Genomic DNA, 20,340 nt, shown 5'->3' with positions numbered 1-20,340 from the left:
CGTTACCCAAACCCGCCTCCCAAATTAATTTAATTTATATTTTTTATCAGTATATAAACACATTATTTGGCAAGACAGTACAATCTACAAAAAATATATATTTTGCAAAAAACAAATAATTTTTTACGAAAATAGAATCAGCTGGCGGACGCCGAAAATTGTAAATCGGCACCAAGATTTAAAGTTATAATTTTTAAGTTAAAAATTTTCAAGGTTTGACAATGTTTTATTGGTTAGTATGATGTGACGTTTATCAAAAGGTTCCGTCTCAACTAACGCAGTTTTTTGTACTAATTAAGTTGGAACGAAGTGTTATTCCAATAATTTGGGCTTAATTCGAACGAAGTGGAGTGCGGAAATTTTACCAAAGTTAGTTTTTAATAAAATTTACAGCAAATGGAAGCGAAACACCAGGGATCCAGCAAAATATTGGGAACAGGAGCGGTTAAAATTGACGGGAGAGGAAGAGTACTGCATTTGCTGAATGTACTCCATCATGAGTACGGATACCACGTCATCAGCCACTCCATGGCCATGGCGTCCAGTAACCAGGAACGTTTTTCCTGGACTCTATTCCGAAACTCTACCCAGAGCAAAAGGGGACCTCTTCCTATTTAAGCAAATCTCTTTTCTATTGAATTCCGTCCATAATAATTTTTAAATAGTTTTTTTTTGCTTTATACATGACTTTAGCGGTACGGCACGCAAGTTTCCTTTTGGATGTCATCGTTTTTAAGTAGCCAGAAAACAATTGGATTCATTTTGTGTATATTTCTTTTTTGACATAATTATAATATATTGATGTGATTAGATCTTTATTATATTTATAAATAAAGATGTACTTTTATTGTATAGTAATGTGAAGTTTCACAATAACAATAATTTTAGCCGGATTGGCCACGTCCTATGCAACTCTCAATGTCAAAATAGCAATTGCATTGTTTCAAACAATATTTTTACATAATGTAATTACGTTTAAAGTATTATCTTGATGTTAATACAGTATGAATCTCAAGAAAAAATGGTTGATTGTGTATTGTTTTACAAACGGTACCCTGGTTTCCTATTTGATTTGATTGTGTATTGTGCAATATGCAAAACTGTAATCATATTTATTCCATTTTTGGTTTTCCTTTTTGAATGAAATAACTTATCTTCTTTTTCTCGTAATATCTGTTGTAATTTTCTTAAGATTTTATTTTATTGGCGCTAATTTATCTTTAAATATTTTCGAATTTCTGAATCAGAATTTTTTTTAAATAGTTTTTCACGAAAACGGGGCTATAGAAATTATCAAATTATTATCATTGACTTCCTGTTGAGACGACTAAATTATTGTATGTTTTGCAGATACATGTTATTATTATTATTATGTAAAATATTTAATAAGTTAGTTTATTTTTGGCATCTGAGTCCATTTTAGATATTCCTTTGGCAGTATTATTTCATTTTTAAAGAATTTAATTTTTCTTTCAAATTATTTTTATTACCTATATACACTATTTTGTATTTTTTAAGTAATTAATGAACATTTACTTAATATGTTAAAATATAATTATGATATTATAGTATTTTTATAAAGAAGAGATGATAATTTTTGTGTGTATTAAGGTGCAATTCCACTGAGGCAATACTGAAAGACAAGAGGCATGCCACATGTTTCCTAGTGTTGCCTGTTTTTGGGTGTGCGACTATTTGCCACAAATTTTGACAATGTCACATGCAGATTATGATTCCCCGCATCGCATGTGGTTTGTCATCTATGCTTGTGGCAACATCATTTTGTTGCAACATGTCTTTACAAACAGTCGCAGCGGCTGCATATTTGGTAATATCTATGAATCGTAGAAAAAAAGGAAGAAAGCCGAGGTGGTGGAGAAGAGAGTTATATGTTGATGGTCACAGTGATTTTAACAAATTATCCTATCTTATCCTTTTCATTTTTATCTTGTTGTCTTTATAACCACTAATTTCATTATTTCGAGAGGTGACGCGTATGTCCCGACAATAATAATCGACATGTAGCATACGTACGGCAAAGATTCCTTTGATTAAAAGAACATTCCCATCATTGCCGCATGCCGCACGTTGCCTCAGGGGAATTACACCTTTACAGACTGCGTCCATTTACAACATACACATATACACTATCTAACAAAAATTATTTATAAAATACATATATCCTCATTAGGCATGTTGTATCGTCAGTGTTACAATTTTTTTCAAAAGTAATGTTTTAATGCCTTTCATCCGGATATTTTCACTATTTTTATTTTTTTTTAATTATTTTTTATTTTTATGTTCAACAATTTACAATGTACCGTTTGCTGTCAATATTCGTTTTTATTTGTGAATTCGGCGGTGTTGACGTTATGCCAGGCGATGTTGGTGACGGCCGTCTCACCAGACATTGGCATTTTCATTGGCTATGTCATTATGACATACCCTGTTAGAACCGTTTCGGAATGTGCCGTCTTAGATCGTTTTTGAAATCAATAATCATGAATGAAAATTACATTTTTTGGTACGATAATCGTAATCAGAAAAATAAACTTTAAATATTCCACACATTTTTAATAGTTTGTGAAAATACCCCATTTTCTCCACTTATGTTCATCCACTGAATGCCAAAATTAAAAGTTAAAATTGATGTTCAGTTTTATAGACTATATATATACAGGGTTATCCAATAAGAGGTGTTATTTTGATATTTAATCGTAAAAGATCAATGGTTTCGTTGCTTGTGTGGCACGTAGCGCCGTCTTGTTGAAAGTAAACGTTGTCCAGATCAATACCATCCAATTCCAGCCATAAAAAATCATTAATCATCTCTCGATAGAGCAATCCATTGACCGTAACTGTTGCTCCAGCCTCATTTTCGAAAAAGTAAGGTCCAATGACTCCGCCGGACCATAAACCGCAGCAAACAGTCACACGCTGAGGATAGAGAGGTTTTTCAACAATAACCCTTTGGTTTTCCGAGCCCCAGATGCGACAATTTTGCTTGTGGACGAAGCCACCGAGGTGGAAATGGGCCTCATCACTCAAGATGATTTGCATTTGATTCACTCAAGTGAATTTTAATAATTTCAATGCATTGTTGAAGCGTGTATCGTTCCATTTTTATTAATGGCGTAGTTTCTACTTGTCAAATGTCAAAAAATGACAGCTTCAAAAGTAACATCTACCGAAATAGCGGGCTATTCAAAATAACACCTCTTATTGGAAAACCCTGTATATATATATATATATTTTTTTTATGATGACAAAGATGACATATGTTATCTTTGGGAATGTTGTGTGGAGGGTTTTTTTTAGGAAATGAAGGAGAGGAAGATCTGGGAAGGAAAAGGGTACGAGAGGTGGATAGGAAGTTGGGGGTCAGTGTGTCCAGGAGTGACGGACCTTTGAATTCATCCCTCCCACTGCGGTGCAAAACGATGGGTGGAGAGAGTCCTGGTGGAGAGGTAAAAGGATCTCCCTCAACCAGTCTCTCCAAATCCGGCCTGCCATTCAGTAGGTGCGCAGATTCTGAATGATGGCATTGACATTCGTATGTCTCTTGAAACTTTGATATTTTATTATAGATTAATTATGTGCTATTATTAGTCATCATGTATAATGTTTGTTTTCTTATTACTGTGCATGTTACACTCATGAAATACTTGTACATATTAAAGTATTTTATTACTGAATATTATGGTTTTATTTTAATTATTCCTTTTTTACATTAGATGCCCGAGTAAAAAAAAAATTTCCCTCAGCTCTTATTTCATATCTGGGAATGCTGTGTGAAGGGTCTTTTTAAGGAAGAAGGAGAGAAAGTTGTGGGAAGGAAAAATGTATGAGGGGTGGGTAGGAATCAGGGCTCCAATGTGTTCAAGAATGACAGACGTATGAATCTATCTCTCCCACTGCGGTGCATGGTGATGGGTCGAGAGAGTCCTGCTGAAGAGGTCAAAAGGTCTCCCTCAACCGGTCTCTCCTGATCCGGCCTGCCATACAGTAGGTTTGGCAGATTGATCCTCCATCAAGACCTAGAAAACCTCACCCCATTTACCCCTCTTGTGGGTCTTCAGACGACCCCATGCATTTTTCTGTCTTACTATAGAAATCCCAATTATTCAGTCAATTATTAGTGGTAACTTATTTATTTGCACAGGAATATGTAAAATACTAAAATGACCGGTCGGTGGCCGAGTTGACATCGCGTTTGGGTCCCACCCAGGCTTAGTGTGTTCAATTCCTCGGCTGGCTAAGTCCTCCATCACAACACAAGCAACATTTTCAGTTTACTGCGGTGGTAGTAGGAGATTTTCAAATATTGTCAGGTTATTCGTAACCCGGGAATGTTTGTCTTTCTTTTTAAAAATTAAAAAAAAAAAGTCAATTATATAAGCTAATAGTAATAGGATAGTAATTTTGGCTGGGGGATAGTTAAGTCACCAAACGTAGCGAACAACTTGGGGTAACCTATGGCAGAGGTGTCGGTTAGCCAAAAAAATGGTTTCCTGAGCCACGGTTTACATACCCACCTCCAAAATTGAATTCCTGATTTGAGAACACAACAAATGTTCCGTGAATTCAATTTTTTTTAAATTATGTGTTCATGCCTTCAATTGAATTGTTAATTAAATCGTACACACAATGACAATGCGCATATTTGAATAAGAAATAAGATTCAAGGTTGGTAAGATTTCCTTTGGGATTGTGTTATTTATTGTTGTTACTCACGCGTGACCTGACCATGAGTTGAAACTGAGGTCCTCATCATTACAATTACTTTAATTACGGATAAAATGCATGGAATTTTAAATGGATACACCTATCTAAATAATATAAAAGCTTTCAACAGTGTAAAACTTGAAATTAAAATTGAGGAAAATAAAAATAAATTCACACAAAAAATTACAAAATGGATTAAAGAACAAAAAAGACAATATTACCAAAATGTCATAGCATAAAATAAAAATAAAACCTACACGTAACACACAAAACCAATATAAACACACATCACTCACAAACACACAAGATTATTTTCAATGTATTATTTTTTTAATTTTAAATATATTATTATGTATTTTTAATTTTAAATGTATTATTTTCTCTTTAAATGTATTATGTAGATAATATTTTCATATTATAAAATGAAGGCCTCAGCACGGGCAAGCCCCTCAGTAAGACCTACATTACTGGAAAACTTAAAATTTAAAAAATATTGTACCAAATAAATAAAAAAAAAACCCTTTCGTACCGTACGTTTATTTGAAAATACATACATTTTAGAATTTTTCCTCTTTCTAGAGCAGTGGTTCCCAAATAGTGATACGCCTACTCCCAGGAGTATGTGAGATTGCTTGAAGGGGTTACGCGCCTGCACTGTAAGGACATTTTGGCTACAAGGGGTACGCGAGTTTGGGCTCTTTCTCAAAAGGATACTTGAGTTTCCTGAGAAATACTAATTGGAAACCACTGCATCTAGAGCAAAATTGGCAGTTTTCGTTTTCCAATTGCTGGCATAGCTAGCTTTGCATGCTATTTCCAATTGCTGGCATAGCTAGCTTTGCATGCTATTTCCAATTGTTGGCATAGCTAGCTTTGCATGGTATTTTTTTCATTGGATTTTAGCGACTCGTTCACGCAGTAAATATGTTTATATTTTGAAAGGTGATTTTGTATTTAATCTGCACTTTACTTTGTTTGATTTTTATATACATTTTATATTTTTTTATAGTGTTTGATTTGTCATTTTAAGTGAAACACGCCCTTAGAAACCTAATATCCTTTGAAAAGAAAGTATCAATGACTTCTAAAGTATTGTAAAAAAACCAAACAATTTTTTTTTTTAATAATTCAACGAGGTGTTATTAAGCATCAAATATATTTTATCACTGCCAGTTTTAATTCGTGTCTGAAAGGGTTAAATGTAAGAGGTAACTCAGTGATTCTACAAGATAAGCATGTTTTGTTTACCGTTACGGCCTACATTCTAGTATTTATTCCACTCTTCTCAAAATTTGGCAAGTTAGTCCTCACACGTTCTAAGAATTGTTGTAGCATTTCCCCCGACCTGCTCATTCGCGGAAAGGAAGGAGGAGTTTGCTGTCCGACCAAAAAAAGTGAACAGAATTAATGGCACCTTATATTAGGAATGTTAGACCCAGCTTCAAAAGTTTGTTGCTTTATTATTTTCATATAAAAAATAATGAATAAAATATTCACAAAGTCTCGTAAGTTTGTGGAGATTCGCAAAGAATGCAAGGCTGATGTATTAAGTGTAATGAGTAGGAATTAAGAAAGGACGCTTAGATGGTTTAGGCGTATCGCGTATCCCTATCTCCTATGTCACTGGTGCCGCTGAATCAGAATTGAAACGCTGCTTGAAATGGCTTTAGCCGTGTTTGGTGGCCAGTTCTGAACTTGGGGCGCTCTGGCTTTTTTATGAAGATTTTAGAATGAAGAGTCAAGTTTTTACAGTTTGTTTAACTTTTTAGCGTAGGTATTAATAATTGGTCTAATGTACTGATTTTTTACTATAGTGTATTTATTTACATAAGAAATAAAGGTTGGCCTAGTACACTGCCTTAAGGTACTCCATAGGATATGGATCATTTTTTGCTCATATGTATTTAATCAGAGTGGAGTAAACGATTTGAAGTGCCAGTGGTAAGTAAAAAAAGCAGTATAATGTTTTACTGTATGTACCAATTCTGAATATTAATTAAGTTATTGTGATAACTGTGATAAGTATAAAAGTAGTATTTATGATTATACTGTATTTTTATACAAATATGATCCTTGGGTTACAAATCCGGAGGTTGCGTGCTCAAATCCCGACGTGTGCAAATAAATTTTATTTGAATTAATTTGTGTTGTGTCACAATACATATTCTTACACAATGTATATTCTTTTCACAATATATATTCTTTAAAAAAAAAAATATATATATATATATATTTGCGACATGTTCGCAAGTGGTTGATACTTGAGAGTGGTAACGCTACAATTTTTAAAAATTAACTCCACGCAAAAGGACCCGAAGAAAATAATAGGGATGCTGTGTGGGGGGTCTTTTTGGGGGGAGAAAAGGAAGGAATGAACATAGGTCTTGAAGAGATATTGTAAGTGGGAAAAAACACAGAAGTTCAAAAAGCAAATCGTTCCATGGCTGAATCTTTGAACTCAAGAATGAGTCGTATAAATGATCACTTCTCATGTGACAAATGTCAACCGTGTACAAGTTTTGGGCGTATGTTTGGCGTGTTTCCCGACTATGCACCGGTGACGAAGGGACCAATGAAGCTCAATGATCAACTTCCAATGCTTGATGTCACAGGATTTTTATTCACTGGTACAGAAATACTGCGTTTTTACTTACCAACATAAAAAACAGTATTTTTTTTACAAAAAACAAATAATTTAAATTTGGCTTTCGTAAAACATAAGAAATTCGTTGATTTAATAAGTTCAACTCATTTTCGCTAATTACTGTTTTTTTTACTTATCACGGCAGCATAGCGTGTACGCATGTGTGTCTATGCAGGCGGCCAACATAGAAACTAAGGAATGAACCAATTAGATTTTTGAATCCACACGCGACCAAGTGCAAGGTTAAGTATATTGGTACGACATATTATGATTAGCGAGTGCATGCGCGCCTTTCGATCAATAATAACTCAATCTAAATAATCATTCATTAGAATGAAACATATTTTAAGGAAATAATTTTTTTGTTCCTGTGACGTAAATTTTATTTTATCACTGTGGTACAATATTTTAATTAGGTCCTACAGTGCCCTTGAGGTGATTTTGCACAAAAACGGCGCTATACAAATTATCCAAATATTATTAGAAAACTGTGTAGGAACCTGTTCATATTTTATTACTACCCACATACAAATATGCAGGTGCAGAATATTGTGAAACATTCCTAATGAGAACAGAATTCATTTGTTTAAATTTACTTCATGTGTGACATTAATTTTTATGGAGTTAAATAATAATATATTCAAATCAATGACATTACAAACTAATTAAAATTGTGTTTTTATGTTTATATAATGTCGTCTAGAAGTATTTTAGTTGGTGAGACAGAGAAGCAAAACATTCTGTTAAATTAATTATTTTATATTGTTTTGTACTTGATCAAATATTTTAATGGTTAAAAATTTGACATTTGTATTTTTGCAGTATTTGAACAATATCAAAAAGCTCGTTTGGCATTTGTACAAAGTATTTCGGATCTTGCTTCTTGGCAAAGCAATATAAAATGTTTTGAGGGAACTGAAGTAGTAGGTAATACTAACATTAAGTTCTTCATAAATTAGTATAAAACTAGGGTACAGTATTCTGAAAGCTGCGCAAATACGTAACAGCTTATACCTACATATTTTTAATATCACTTTATATCAGGGCTTCCCAAACTTTTTTCAACTGTGACGCCCTTGGGAAATTGCCATATTTTTGCGACGCCCCCCCCTCCCCCCGGTGACTAAAAATTTAAGCCCCGCGCCATTCATTTGTACCAAGCGTAGTATTTTGAAGCCCCCCCCCTGAACGGGTCATGTAGTATGGGTACGTTACCTAATAACAATTTGTCAGAAAAACTCCAAATAGTATCTAAATTTTTTATTAGAAAATAAAGAACACAACATAAAAACAAAAATGGAAGCAAACAAAAAAGATAAAAAAGCTATTTTTTTCTTTGGTATTAATGAGAAGGATGTGCTTGCTTTTCTGAGCATAGTTTCTCAAAACGAGGTTGAAGTTTTGAAATCGCCACTCTCGTCTCTGCCTCTAAATTTATTTTTGATCTGTACTTTATTCTTAATTACTGCAACTGCAGAGAAACCTGTCTCACACAAGTATGATGTCGCAAACGGTAATAAAACCCTTAACGCTGCAGTGCTGATGGAACGATACTCTCGCTATAAAGATTGCCTCACGACGCCCCTGGGATGATCCCGCGGCGCCCCGGGGCGTCGCGACTCACAGTTAGGGAAGCCCTGCTTTATATGATATATACATAAAACAGCTGACTTTGTGTGTTCACTGTCTTAACCCAAATATAAGGTCGTTAAAACTTGTTTGTTTATAACCTTTGCCATGGGCATCGCCAGTTTTCAAGCCAAGGGAGAGGGGGGCAGCTTAAATTTTTTATAGCGCTTACAGGGAAGGGAACAAGGAAGTAGTCTGAATAAACTAGAATTATTTACATAAACGCTGACATGTTCCCGGTGTTGCTCGGGGTTATGAACTGGGCCGTCTTAAGCCGCGAAGGAGCCCATGGGCAATCTAATTTGGGGAGCCCCCTTTGAAAGCCGTAAACCTACGGAAAACAATAAACCACTTTTTTTCTATAATTTTATTTAAGGGGTTCGTGCAAGACAGTGTTATGCCACCTATTCGTGAATTGGAGATATATGAACATATTTAAAAGTTAAAAATAATTTTAAAAGATTCTAAATACCGCTATTATCATTTTGAATTGTGTATTACACTTTTACGTATACGTTGTGTAGATTACCTACATAGATATAAAAAAATACTTGGAAAAGCATTGTGAATACCACACATTAGTTTCAAATCCTTAATAACCTCGGAGCCTGTGGAACTATGGCATCTCCAACTGGTGTAAGTGACGAGACATTTCTGTGTCCTCGATGTGTATCATTTTCATAGCATCCCTAAATATGACATATTATTCCTTAAAAGGAATTTATTTCCTATCCTAGCCTGTGTGGAGTTAATGTTAAAATATAAAATTAAAATCGGTCCCTGGACGGGGCCCCTCGGGCCTATGCATAAGTCCGGCCCTGACCGAGACAACGCGTTATGTCTGTATTTGGCACTAAACTTGTCACATTTATTATAAAAAATAGCAGATCTGGCACTAAACTTGTCACATTTTCTATGAAAATAACAGATTTCAGGTTTTGTTTGTGAAGTTGTAAATTTTTTTTTATTAACTTTAATTTGCCTAGGGGTGGGCGGCTGCATTTATGAATGTCACAAAAGTGACGCTTACAACCATGAACAAACCTTTTTATCGATGATTATGATGAAAAGGTTTGTTCTCACACTAAGTTAAAAAAAAAAAAGTGTATTATTTTGCAAAAGAACAATTTTTGTATAGGAATTCATAAGACTGAAATATATAAATATTCTGCATGGCTGGTTTTCACAGCACCTTGCTAATAATAATAATGCTTAGTTTTACTTGACAGAATTGTTAACACCCCTAATTGATGACAAGTCAGTCAGTGTAAGGAGAACAGCCACTGCAGCTGCTGCAAAGCTAGTTGAGAAATCTGAACCCATAGCATGCAAGATGGTCTCCTCAACTATTTTGACTTCTCTTCTAGAACAATTACGTGAATCTGATGTAAAACCCAGTAATTTATTACATGATAAGTGATATTTAATTATTCATTACTTTCTTTTAACAATATGAATTTAAATCGTTTACATATTTGTAAAAAGCATTAACTTTGTGGCTCGCCATAATTTACAACATAAAAACATAAATTTGTTTTTGACCACTTTATTTTAATTTCACTCAACCGGTTTCAGAAATACCCTTCCTTCATCAGAAGAATATTAAAACTAGCTTATAAGATATACTATCTATTAATAATTATAATAGTCGGATATATATTTCTAGGTGTTGGAGTGGGAGGTGAGCAAAGGGAATATGTAAATACCGGGTAAACTCTGTTCTTCCCAGAAATCCCTCAATTACCGCATCCCCTTTGCTCACCTCCCACTTCTAACACCTAGAAATATATATCTGTCAGTATTGTATATCTTCTAAGTTAGTTTTAATATTCTCATGATGAAGGAAGGTACTTCTGAAACCGGTTAAGTGTAATTAAAATATAGTAGTCAAAAACAAATTAATATGTTTATATTTTAAATCATTTAAGTCTGCTATTACTATTTTTTGTTTATTTTTTTCAGGTCTTTTTTAAAAGGTTTGTTCTGCAGTTCATCAGGGGAATTGCAAGGTACATACATTGATAATATAATATGTTTTTAATATGTATTTCAGAGGGCATCATTTAATGCATAGAATTTTTCCAGGCACAATGAAGATTTGGCAGCTAAAGTTGTTGAACTGGGCACTTTAGCAAATTTAGTCGTCTGTCTTGAAGATTTTGACACACAGGTAATTTAATTATTTACTTTTATAACACCAGGCATTTAAAAAACTACAAATTTATTTGTTAATGATTCTTCCATTGTCATGTTTCGATTGCTGTCACTATCGTTTCATTTAGGTAAAAGAAAATGCTGCATGGGCCATCGGACTCATAGGAAGACATAATAAGGAATTGGCCCAGGCTGTGGTGGATTCAGGAGCTATTGATAAACTTGTCATGTGTCTCCAGCAACCAGAGATAAGTCTCAAACAGGTAATATGTATACTCAGATGGTCAATGGCACATAGTAATAATATGTCTGTAACATGTTTGCCCTTCATTTGCAGTGTTGAAGAATCGTGCCCATGCACGGTACAAAGCACTGCAATTGCAGTGTCGTCCTTATACATTCATTTTGCCTTCGTATATTATGTCTACTGGGTTAGTTAAAGACAAAAATAAAAATGTCACTTTATCAAGTGGTATTGTCTACCAGTTCGCTCAATCAAAAAAATCTTTTTATATTATGTAGTTTTGGGTTAAAAACCTTATTGTAAGGGACATTATCACGTGCCTCACATAGACTATAAAATAGGGCGCCGGTCAGTCTATAGGTACCCGTTATGTCCGGTGTAGGGATCTGCTTTTCCAGTGGTGAGCTGCTATGTCGGGGTGTCCAGAGGCGGGAGTCCAAGGGGTAGCCAAGTCAAAGAGAAGATCAAGGTGAGACAGGGCGAGCAGGAGTAGAGCAGCTGGTGGCATTCCAAAACCGAGAGCGAGAGTGCCCGCTGAAGGCTGACGCTCTGTATTTATTGCAACGCCCCCCACTCCCGTGTTTGGTGAGGGCAGGGTCAATGCGCTGCCTTCTTTCGCAGGCCAATGATGGTTCGCGGGTTGTGACGTCTGCTACAATTGAGGTCATGAACCATAGAACTGCTCTACTCCTTTTGCTCATTCAGTCGACCCTAACCACTTCTCTCTAGCATTTTTATTAATTCAGGAAACAAAGATACAAGAAATATAATTGGGTCGAGACCCAAAAAATATCAGGGGAATCTTAAATATCCTTCTAAAAACTAAACTTACATTATTGTTTAATCACTTATTATGCTAAAGAGAGTCGGGCCTTTTTATCTGTATTATTTATAAATAGAAAACGGTAGAAGACGGTTGTGGCCACAACATCCTCGTCTTCGAATTCCCCGACAACTCGTCCTTACACTTATTTCTGACCAATTTGTTTCAGATTGTAGCCGGAGTCCTTGAAGACTTATCCCAGTACCAGGCCCAAGCTGTGATGGATGCAGGAGCCATGCCTCCCCTCGTCCGAGCTGCAGAAAATACAGAACCTAAACTTAAGGTTAATCACATATTCTCAAACATGACATGCTTCATGTCAACCACTATCCTAATAGTTATTTTATTTATTTGTTTACCCCCAAATGGGCTTTTAAATGAGAAATGAGATCCCTGAGTCATATGTGTGGTAAAACCATATATGATCGTATGAGAAATGTGGAGATCCGCAATGAATGCAAGGCTGATGTAAGCGTAATGAGTAAGATCAAGAAAGGGACGCTTAGATGATTTGGGCATGTAGAGCGAATGAGCGAAGAAAGGAGTGTAAGGAGAATATATGACACCAATGTAAATGGTAGCAGAAGTCGGGGACGCCCGAGGAAAGAGTCAGAATAATAGACAAGTATGTATGAATGTGAATGAGGCAAGGAGTGTTTGCCAAGACCGAGTTGTTTGGCGGTCCGTCCTCTATGCCTATCCATGTGGGAACCGGCATGATGGTTAGTTAGTTAGTTATTAGGATACCTACATAATAATTGTTGTGATAATTCTTTTTTTTTTTTTTTTAATGTATATTTTATTTAGTTATAAGAGTTTACATCTTATACCTAATATATTATTTTCTATGACTAATACAATATTATTTACTACTTACATACAAAAATTTAGATTTCACAACATTGAGACATAATCCACGAAAAACTGCAAGACTTTTAGCTTCCTTAACAATTACCGGGAGTTCATTGAACATTTTAAAACCTTTATAATAAATATTGTTTTGTGTTTCTGATAAGTGTGTTTTAGGAAGCCTAAAATCGTTGCAGTTTCTCGTAGGATATAAATGAACTGCACTATTAGTTCTAACATTCTTTGACATATAGTCAGGTAACATTTTATTTTTTAGCTTATAAATAAACACTAAGGTATTATAAACTAATCGTTGCCACACACTTAAAAGATTGAGTTGACGTTGCATGGTTTTTATTCTGGTGTACCTGCTACAACACAGTATTGACCTCATGCCTCTGTTCTGGATTACTTCCATTCTCTTAATTTTTGTTTTGTTACTTAGAAATATTACACTTGTACAATAATTCAGATGGGATGCTACAGTGGTATTGTAGACCAATATCCTTATTTTAATGTCCAATTTTCCTTTTATCCTACTTAAGAAATTAACCTTTTTCGCAATTTTTTATTTAAAATTTCAAAGTTAGTGTTAAATTTTAACTTGTTATCTATTATGATTCCCAAGTATTTAATTTCTTTTACTTCTTCAATATTTTGATTGTCTATATTTAGGACAGTATGTACGTTTAGTTTTTTTCCTAATACCATGAATTTAATTTTAGTTACATTTAATTTCAATTTATTTATGTTTAACCACTTAGATAATTCATTAAGTTCATTTTGTATTTTTGACAACGCATCTTCAATATTATTTGCTATAATATATAAAAGTGTGTCATCTGCAAAAAGTTTGATGGAACAGTACTTTAAGCACTTCACTATATCATTAATATATAAAATAAATAGGAGCGGTTAGGTTTATGATAATAGGATTATGATATTAGATAATAGGATGCTGTTGAAATATAACTCCGGTTTCTCATTTTCTCATTCTCATTGCCTGAGCATACCGAATATATGCTATTGACTGAGCATACCGAAGCCCCGTTTTAACTCAACAGCTTTGCAATTCGTCTGTCTCTAAATTTGTTTGTTCGTTCCGTTTCTGGTTCAAGATGGTGGGAATTTAAATGGTTCAAAAAAACTTGAAAAAATAATATTTGTCATTGAAATAGTGAGGTTTGTTTGGAAAAATTGTATAAATCCTTATTTGAAATAAAAAAAATTTTACATAAAAAATATGGTGCATAATAAAGTACCTAGGTAGGTATTACTTACAAATCTTGATATGATTTAAGAATAAATTTTGGTTTTGATTTATTAAATACTAGCTGACGTGTACCCAGTGTTGCTCGACTTTTCTCTACATTCAATAAATATAATATCCATGTATTGTATATATAAACCTTCCAGAAGAAATTCTCTAAATAATAGTTAAAACCCTATCAAACTCCGTTGCATACTTTAGAAGAACTAAGCGCAAAAACAGACAGATGCGGATAGTGACTTTGTTTTATACTATTTAGAGAAGCGATAATCAGAGACATATTTTTTAGACGCAGGGTCTACTGTTCACAAAACTTTTAGTTCAGTCGGTAATACTCTTTTACAATGGTGACTAATGCATTGAACAGCAGCAGTGTCTGATCTCATAATCTCTCTGACATCGAGACAGCCTCGTATGCCTATTTCAACCTTTAGAACTAGAGATCTACCTTACCGACTAATTATGCACTCTGTCACCAGAGCGAACAATGGACAATGATTGCATAATATGTATTGTGATGTATCCGTGATCATTCCATCTGCCCTGATGATGAACAGTGTAACACTGTCCGAAATGTTAGCTAAAGAAGGAGGAAGCGCAATACTGCTAATCCAAAAAAAAAATCACGCTAATTGCAATAATGTTAATTAAATCAGGTTTCTCTATAATACCATTAACAGGTTTTGTTCTTTCCGAATGGCATTCAGTATTTGACGAATGCATAAAACTTCCATGGGCTTACCGAGGTAGTTTCTATATTTAAAAGGACTTGTAAATTATCACTTAATCGGGAAAAATATTCCAATGTAATGTGAGTGCTTATTTTTAATACATTAATATATTTGATATTTTAGAGATGTGCCTTAGGGGCTTTAGCAGCCATTGCAGTAAACTCTGAGCATTTAGCCGAGGCTGTGGTAGCTTCTGGAGCTCTGAGACTAGCCCTGGCAAACCCCTCTCCTACCTCAGCTCGTTTGGTTCGGAACATTGTCAAACACTCCACTGATGTAAGTACTGTTGAATTAAAAGATGTGAAATAATCTATAATTCACAACTTTTCTATATTTCTTCATTATTATTGCCATACATCATTCCAATAACGGAGGCATCATAACCTTGAATTTAACTAGTTGTCTGATATAGACATTAACTTCTGGTGTGTTGGCATAGTCTAAAGGTTACTCACGGTTTGTACCCGTCTGTGCCGGCGTAGCTTCAACCCGTTGACACCCGCATTATTGTTTCCACATAAATATAGAAGATGTTTAATGCTTGATAAAATTTTGATAATTTACAGCTGGCTCAATTAGCTGTTGACTTGGGTGCTTGCGGCATGCTCGTTCAGCTTCTAGGGGGCACAGAGGAGTCCCCATGCTCTAGCACCCCTTCAGTGAATACCGCAGTGACCACCAACACTACTGCAGTAAGCGCTGGGACCACGCCCCCCATCTCTGCGCCCCCGACTCCTGTGATTGTCCCGCCCCTGTCTCCAGCTGTGGCCCCGGCAGCTGCTGCTCTTGGGTACATTGCAGCGCAGTCGGACCAACTTGCACTGGCCGTCATTGCTTCTAGGGTTAGTCAATTAATCATGTTTGTTTTTTTCTATCTGTTCTGTTGCACATATTGTTTATGAGAAAGAAGGAGAGATTAGGACGGAGCTATCAATGATTTGATTAAACTAGGTAATGTCTGAGATAAGGTTATCACTTATTAATACTATGTTAATACCATAATTGTGTAATGTAATATTTCCCCATGATATGATCTGCATTTAAATAGAAAACAGTGGGTGAGAAGTCAACAAAAGATGGGTGAGAGTTACATAATATCCACAACCTGAATGCGTCTAAACTATGCCCTCAAAAAAGACAAAGAGCCACCCTTTTGCAATGGTTTATAAGGCTTAATAATATTTTTTAGTGTTAAGTTGTAAATTATCTCAAAATTTAAAAACTTGACCTTGGCTTTTCAACTCAAATTTCATTTCATATCAAATCTATTCTAGCTGTCTCAGAAGAGACATTGTTTAGTGAGGCAGGTAGTAAAAATGTAAAGGTACATATAAAAAAAAATTAAAACAACTGGGTTGCCAGCAATGAAATCTGAATCTGTATACCAAAAAATATGTATTTTTATAAGGCGGTACCCCTGCTGGTTCGTGTTCTATGCGAGACCGTGAAGGTTTCGAGAAACGTGGTGACCACTGAGCCCGAGAAGGACTGCGAGAGATGGGGAGCGGTATGCGCGGCCGCCTGGGCCCTGGGGCACATTGCCCAGCACTCCCCCCAACACAGCGAGGCCGTGGCTGCGGCGGGGGCTTTTCCTATATTGCTACAGGTACGAATTATTATATAACTAACTAACCATCACGCCGTTTAGGTACGAATTATTATATATCACCAATAAATACAAGAACTATTGAACTGTCTGCCATCAGCGTAACCTGTAAGATATTGACATTTACAATTTACTCGCCAAATGAGAACTCGAACCTGGAGAAACTCGTGGTCACTGTCAAAGTGGAAGGAAAGTGAAACGGAAGAAGATCACCGGTGCGTGGAGTGATCTAATATCACAGGCTTATGGAAGGCCGGTGTTCGCGGCACTCCATGCAGCGCAGGACTACTAGAAGTCTAGGAGCCTTGAGTAAACCACTCACCAAGGATGAGGTGCGGATTACGATCCTCGGCAATGAGGAAACCACTAAATAAGAAGAAACCAACTCCCGCCAGTTGCTGTAAACTATCTCACTTTAACCCCCTGTAGGGTAACGTTGTTCCATTTGTTTAAAATAATAAGTATATAAGAATAATGTAACAATATTACAAACTTTGCTAGTAACAAGTTCCACTGCCAAAATATTTCGCTACAAGTACTGCTTTGTGATGAACAATTTCCACTATTTACTAGAAGAACTTCTTTGCGATAAAAAAGTTTAACAATAATAATATTAATATAATATAATATTTTTGAAAATATTATGTAATGGACTTTTACTGAAATTAATAAATTGGGATTTGCCGTTTTTCCCAATTTGAATACTATAACCCTAAAATAGTCCCTGCGAGAGCTCTTACATAAGACATCGATGATCATTCTATTAAAGATACTAAAACGATTACGTCACGTACAACCTCTCACTGGGACTATTATACCCACTTAAACAAATATACTCTTCAGTTGTGGGAATCTGGTGTGGGAGGAGAGGAGGTGCGGGCGCGCTGCTCCTGCGCCCTGCGACAGGCCCTGCAGTGTTGTCTTCACCGCCCCGCCCTGGAGCCACTTCTCCACACCGCCCCCTCCCCGCTACTGGAGTGTGTGCTCACTCAGTACGCTAAGGTAAGCAATATCCTGCCTTGATTATGACAAAAATACCTATGAAATAGTCAATATTGACTTTTTATAAGTAATGCTAATGCGGAATGCTTTGTATTTAGCTTCTGCCACATGACCCGAGGGCGCGGAGGTTGTTTGTTACAACTGGAGCTCTGCAACGTCTACAAGAGTTACCCGCTGAGCCAGGAACTCAGATGCAGCATCTCATATCCGCCATCAACTCCTGCTTTCCAGAGGAAATTGTCAAGTAAGTAACTCTTTGTTGCTCCTTTGCAGAAAGTACGAAACTAAATACAGTCAGTTTTGTTTTCATAGTCTTTTTACACAATTTCGGTAATGTAATGGAATAGGTCAGTGGCTGAGTTGGCACCGCATTCAATTCCTCGACTGGCTAAGTCTTCCATTACGACACAAGCAACATTTTCGCTTATTGTAGTAGTAGTTCCCCGGCAAGGCCAAGGTTCTGGGTTCAAGTTCTAGACGCGACCGTATCTTTTTCTGATTTTTCTGTTTCAAATTTTCGTTTGAGGATCGCTAATATTATCTTCAATAATTAAACATTAATATTTGAGGTTTTACTCATTAAGTTATCCCAAATATAAAAAATAATTTTTTGTTTCATTCCCAATTTTTTCAGATACTATTCGCCAGGATTCTCGGACACATTGCTGGAGAGGATAGAAAAATATACCCCGCAGGTATGTTCAAATTCAAATAACATAGTCATTGGCTGGAATTAGCTTAATAGGTACCCAATTCATAGAAAAATTGATGTAACAATATTGTTCTCCCAATATATAATCATTGTGTTATTTCGTAAAATTACTAACCTCAACACAGGCTTGTCCTAGTGAGGTTAAAAATTCTAACGTAAAAAAGATACAATGTAAAGAAACAATAAACAATTGGAGCTTATCAAAAATAATAAAATGCAAATGTAGTTAAAAATACAAAAATATTATTATATAAAAATCTTGTTTCAGATTCCGGAATTATTTGTGGAAAATAGTCTTGGAGACTGTCCGGCTGAATTGATTGATCCCAAGCCAGTAAAAAAATAAACAAGATATTATGTTCTTTCCAAAATCTCCTAGTTCAAATACTCTCCTTGAAAAAGTGATAAAATTGCCTTTTAACCAGTAGAGGTTCCACGGGAGGCTCTTGACTTTCGGGTGTGTTTAGAGTTTTAATATTTTAAAAATGGCATTATTAATGTCGTGGCCGAAAACCTTTTAAACTTTTTTTTTTAAATTAGTTATTTGTATGAACATTTCCCGGAAATTGGTGCAGAAATTGCCAAACTGAAATTGGCTGAAAATCAAAACATCATCAATAATGTTGAATTTTTCAAATAAAGCAGTCTATCATACCGAGCCGCCACTGCTTTTGACCAACTTTTGGTGAAGTTGCTTTGAATTTAGAATTTTCAGTAATTTATGACATTTTTACGCACTTTGTACCTTTCTACTACATGTAAAATGTATGCCGTTATTTGTATATTTATTTTTGTACATATTTGCTTTTGTATTCTTGATCACTCTATCTGTACAATATATAGGTTTGTATAATATATATGTATTATAAACATAAAATTATTCTGGGTGTTAATTATTTCATAGACAAAAAAACACAAGTAAAATTTTTGCAATGAGGAATTTTTTCTCATGTCTTCATTTGTAAAAATTCTGTCTTTACTATCTACTCTTACAATTTATTACCTAGCAAAAAAATGTTATGAATGTACATATCATGTTTCTTCAGGTTTATTTTAAAGTTATTTATCAGTTAGAAGATTTTAATGCTAACAAAAATGTTGACCAATTGTGGAGTTGTCTGTTTTGCAGATAAGGGATAAATTATTATGCTTGAGGTTAATACTTAAGCCTCAACATAGCTCATGTCCACTAAAAAAATTTAAGATTGCATTCATTTTAATGATAATTTACATATATTTGAATGTGTGTCAAGGTTTTTGTGAGGTTTGCAAATAGTCGATCTAAACAAATCAATAATTTTTGCAATAGAATAATAGATAAGTGCATATTCAAATAGACCACATCCTAGATATTGTTTTAGATGGATTCTTATCATGGTTATCATTATTTATTTTCACAAAAATGCACTTCGCAAACATTATATATATATCACAAATCTAAACCAATGACATAATAGTCCTTCATCAATAAACTATAATACACAAAACGGTACAATGCATTACATAACATTAACCAAATTAGAGTATCCCACATCTATTTCTTTAAGAGTCAAGGTAAGTGTTTCTCCATAATATATTTTTTAATAAATTTAAAAGTATCTTACAAATCGATGACTTAAAACTAACTAAATATATATTATCTCCACCAACTAAAGATATCGTATATCCAACAACTATTATTTTGAGATAAAGGAAGAAAAATTACAAATTTGATTTTAACGGATTGAAAATATGTTAAACATTTTTGGAATAGTGTGTGTGTTTTACCACAGAAATTCAAATGTAACATTGTCGTCAAATGGCCACTCGGCGCCATTTACTTTTTTGACACTTGGAAGGTCCCTGTTAAATGTCGATTCTAAGTCCATTACAGCTTTTGTTATAAGCACAAGAGGACAACTATCATGTTGTTGAGCTTGTCCGCTTATTGCATTTGATAGAAAGCTGAAAC

General features: G+C 34.9%; 2 protein-coding genes across 2 annotated transcripts in view; both read left to right on the top strand.

The window, feature by feature from the left end:
- The window catches only part of LOC149422436 (thioredoxin, mitochondrial-like), a 289,804-nt gene that overhangs the window by 1,579 nt on the left and 267,885 nt on the right, over positions 1-20,340 (top strand). The gene's annotated exons all lie outside the window — the stretch shown is intronic.
- LOC149422451 (uncharacterized) lies at positions 397-19,048 on the top strand. The gene is made up of 13 exons (XM_089633578.1): positions 397-544; positions 8,192-8,292; positions 10,961-10,974; positions 11,084-11,168; positions 11,281-11,415; positions 12,389-12,502; positions 15,193-15,345; positions 15,636-15,911; positions 16,478-16,675; positions 17,519-17,677; positions 17,776-17,921; positions 18,312-18,372; positions 18,658-19,048. The coding sequence occupies exons 1-13, from the start codon at positions 397-399 to the stop codon at positions 18,733-18,735; spliced, it is 1,668 nt and encodes a 555-aa protein (XP_089489704.1). The 3' UTR covers positions 18,736-19,048.

Source organism: Hesperophylax consimilis, chromosome 7 (genome assembly GCF_061612785.1).
Source record: "Hesperophylax consimilis isolate HC1 chromosome 7, BYU_Hcon_1.0, whole genome shotgun sequence".
Classification (NCBI taxonomy): Eukaryota; Metazoa; Arthropoda; class Insecta; order Trichoptera; family Limnephilidae; genus Hesperophylax; species Hesperophylax consimilis.
This window is presented reverse-complemented; position numbering and strand designations above follow the sequence as displayed.

Bases quoted from the DNA above. Each gene is read 5' to 3' on its own strand.
- LOC149422451 (XM_089633578.1), top strand. From the start codon at position 397: ATGGAAGCGAAACACCAGGGATCCAGCAAAATATTGGGAACAGGAGCG. The intron at 545-8,191 runs GTAACCAGGAAC...GTATTTTTGCAG, and splicing joins CTCCATGGCCATGGCGTCCA to TATTTGAACAATATCAAAAA. The intron at 17,922-18,311 runs GTAAGTAACTCT...CAATTTTTTCAG, and splicing joins TTTCCAGAGGAAATTGTCAA to ATACTATTCGCCAGGATTCT.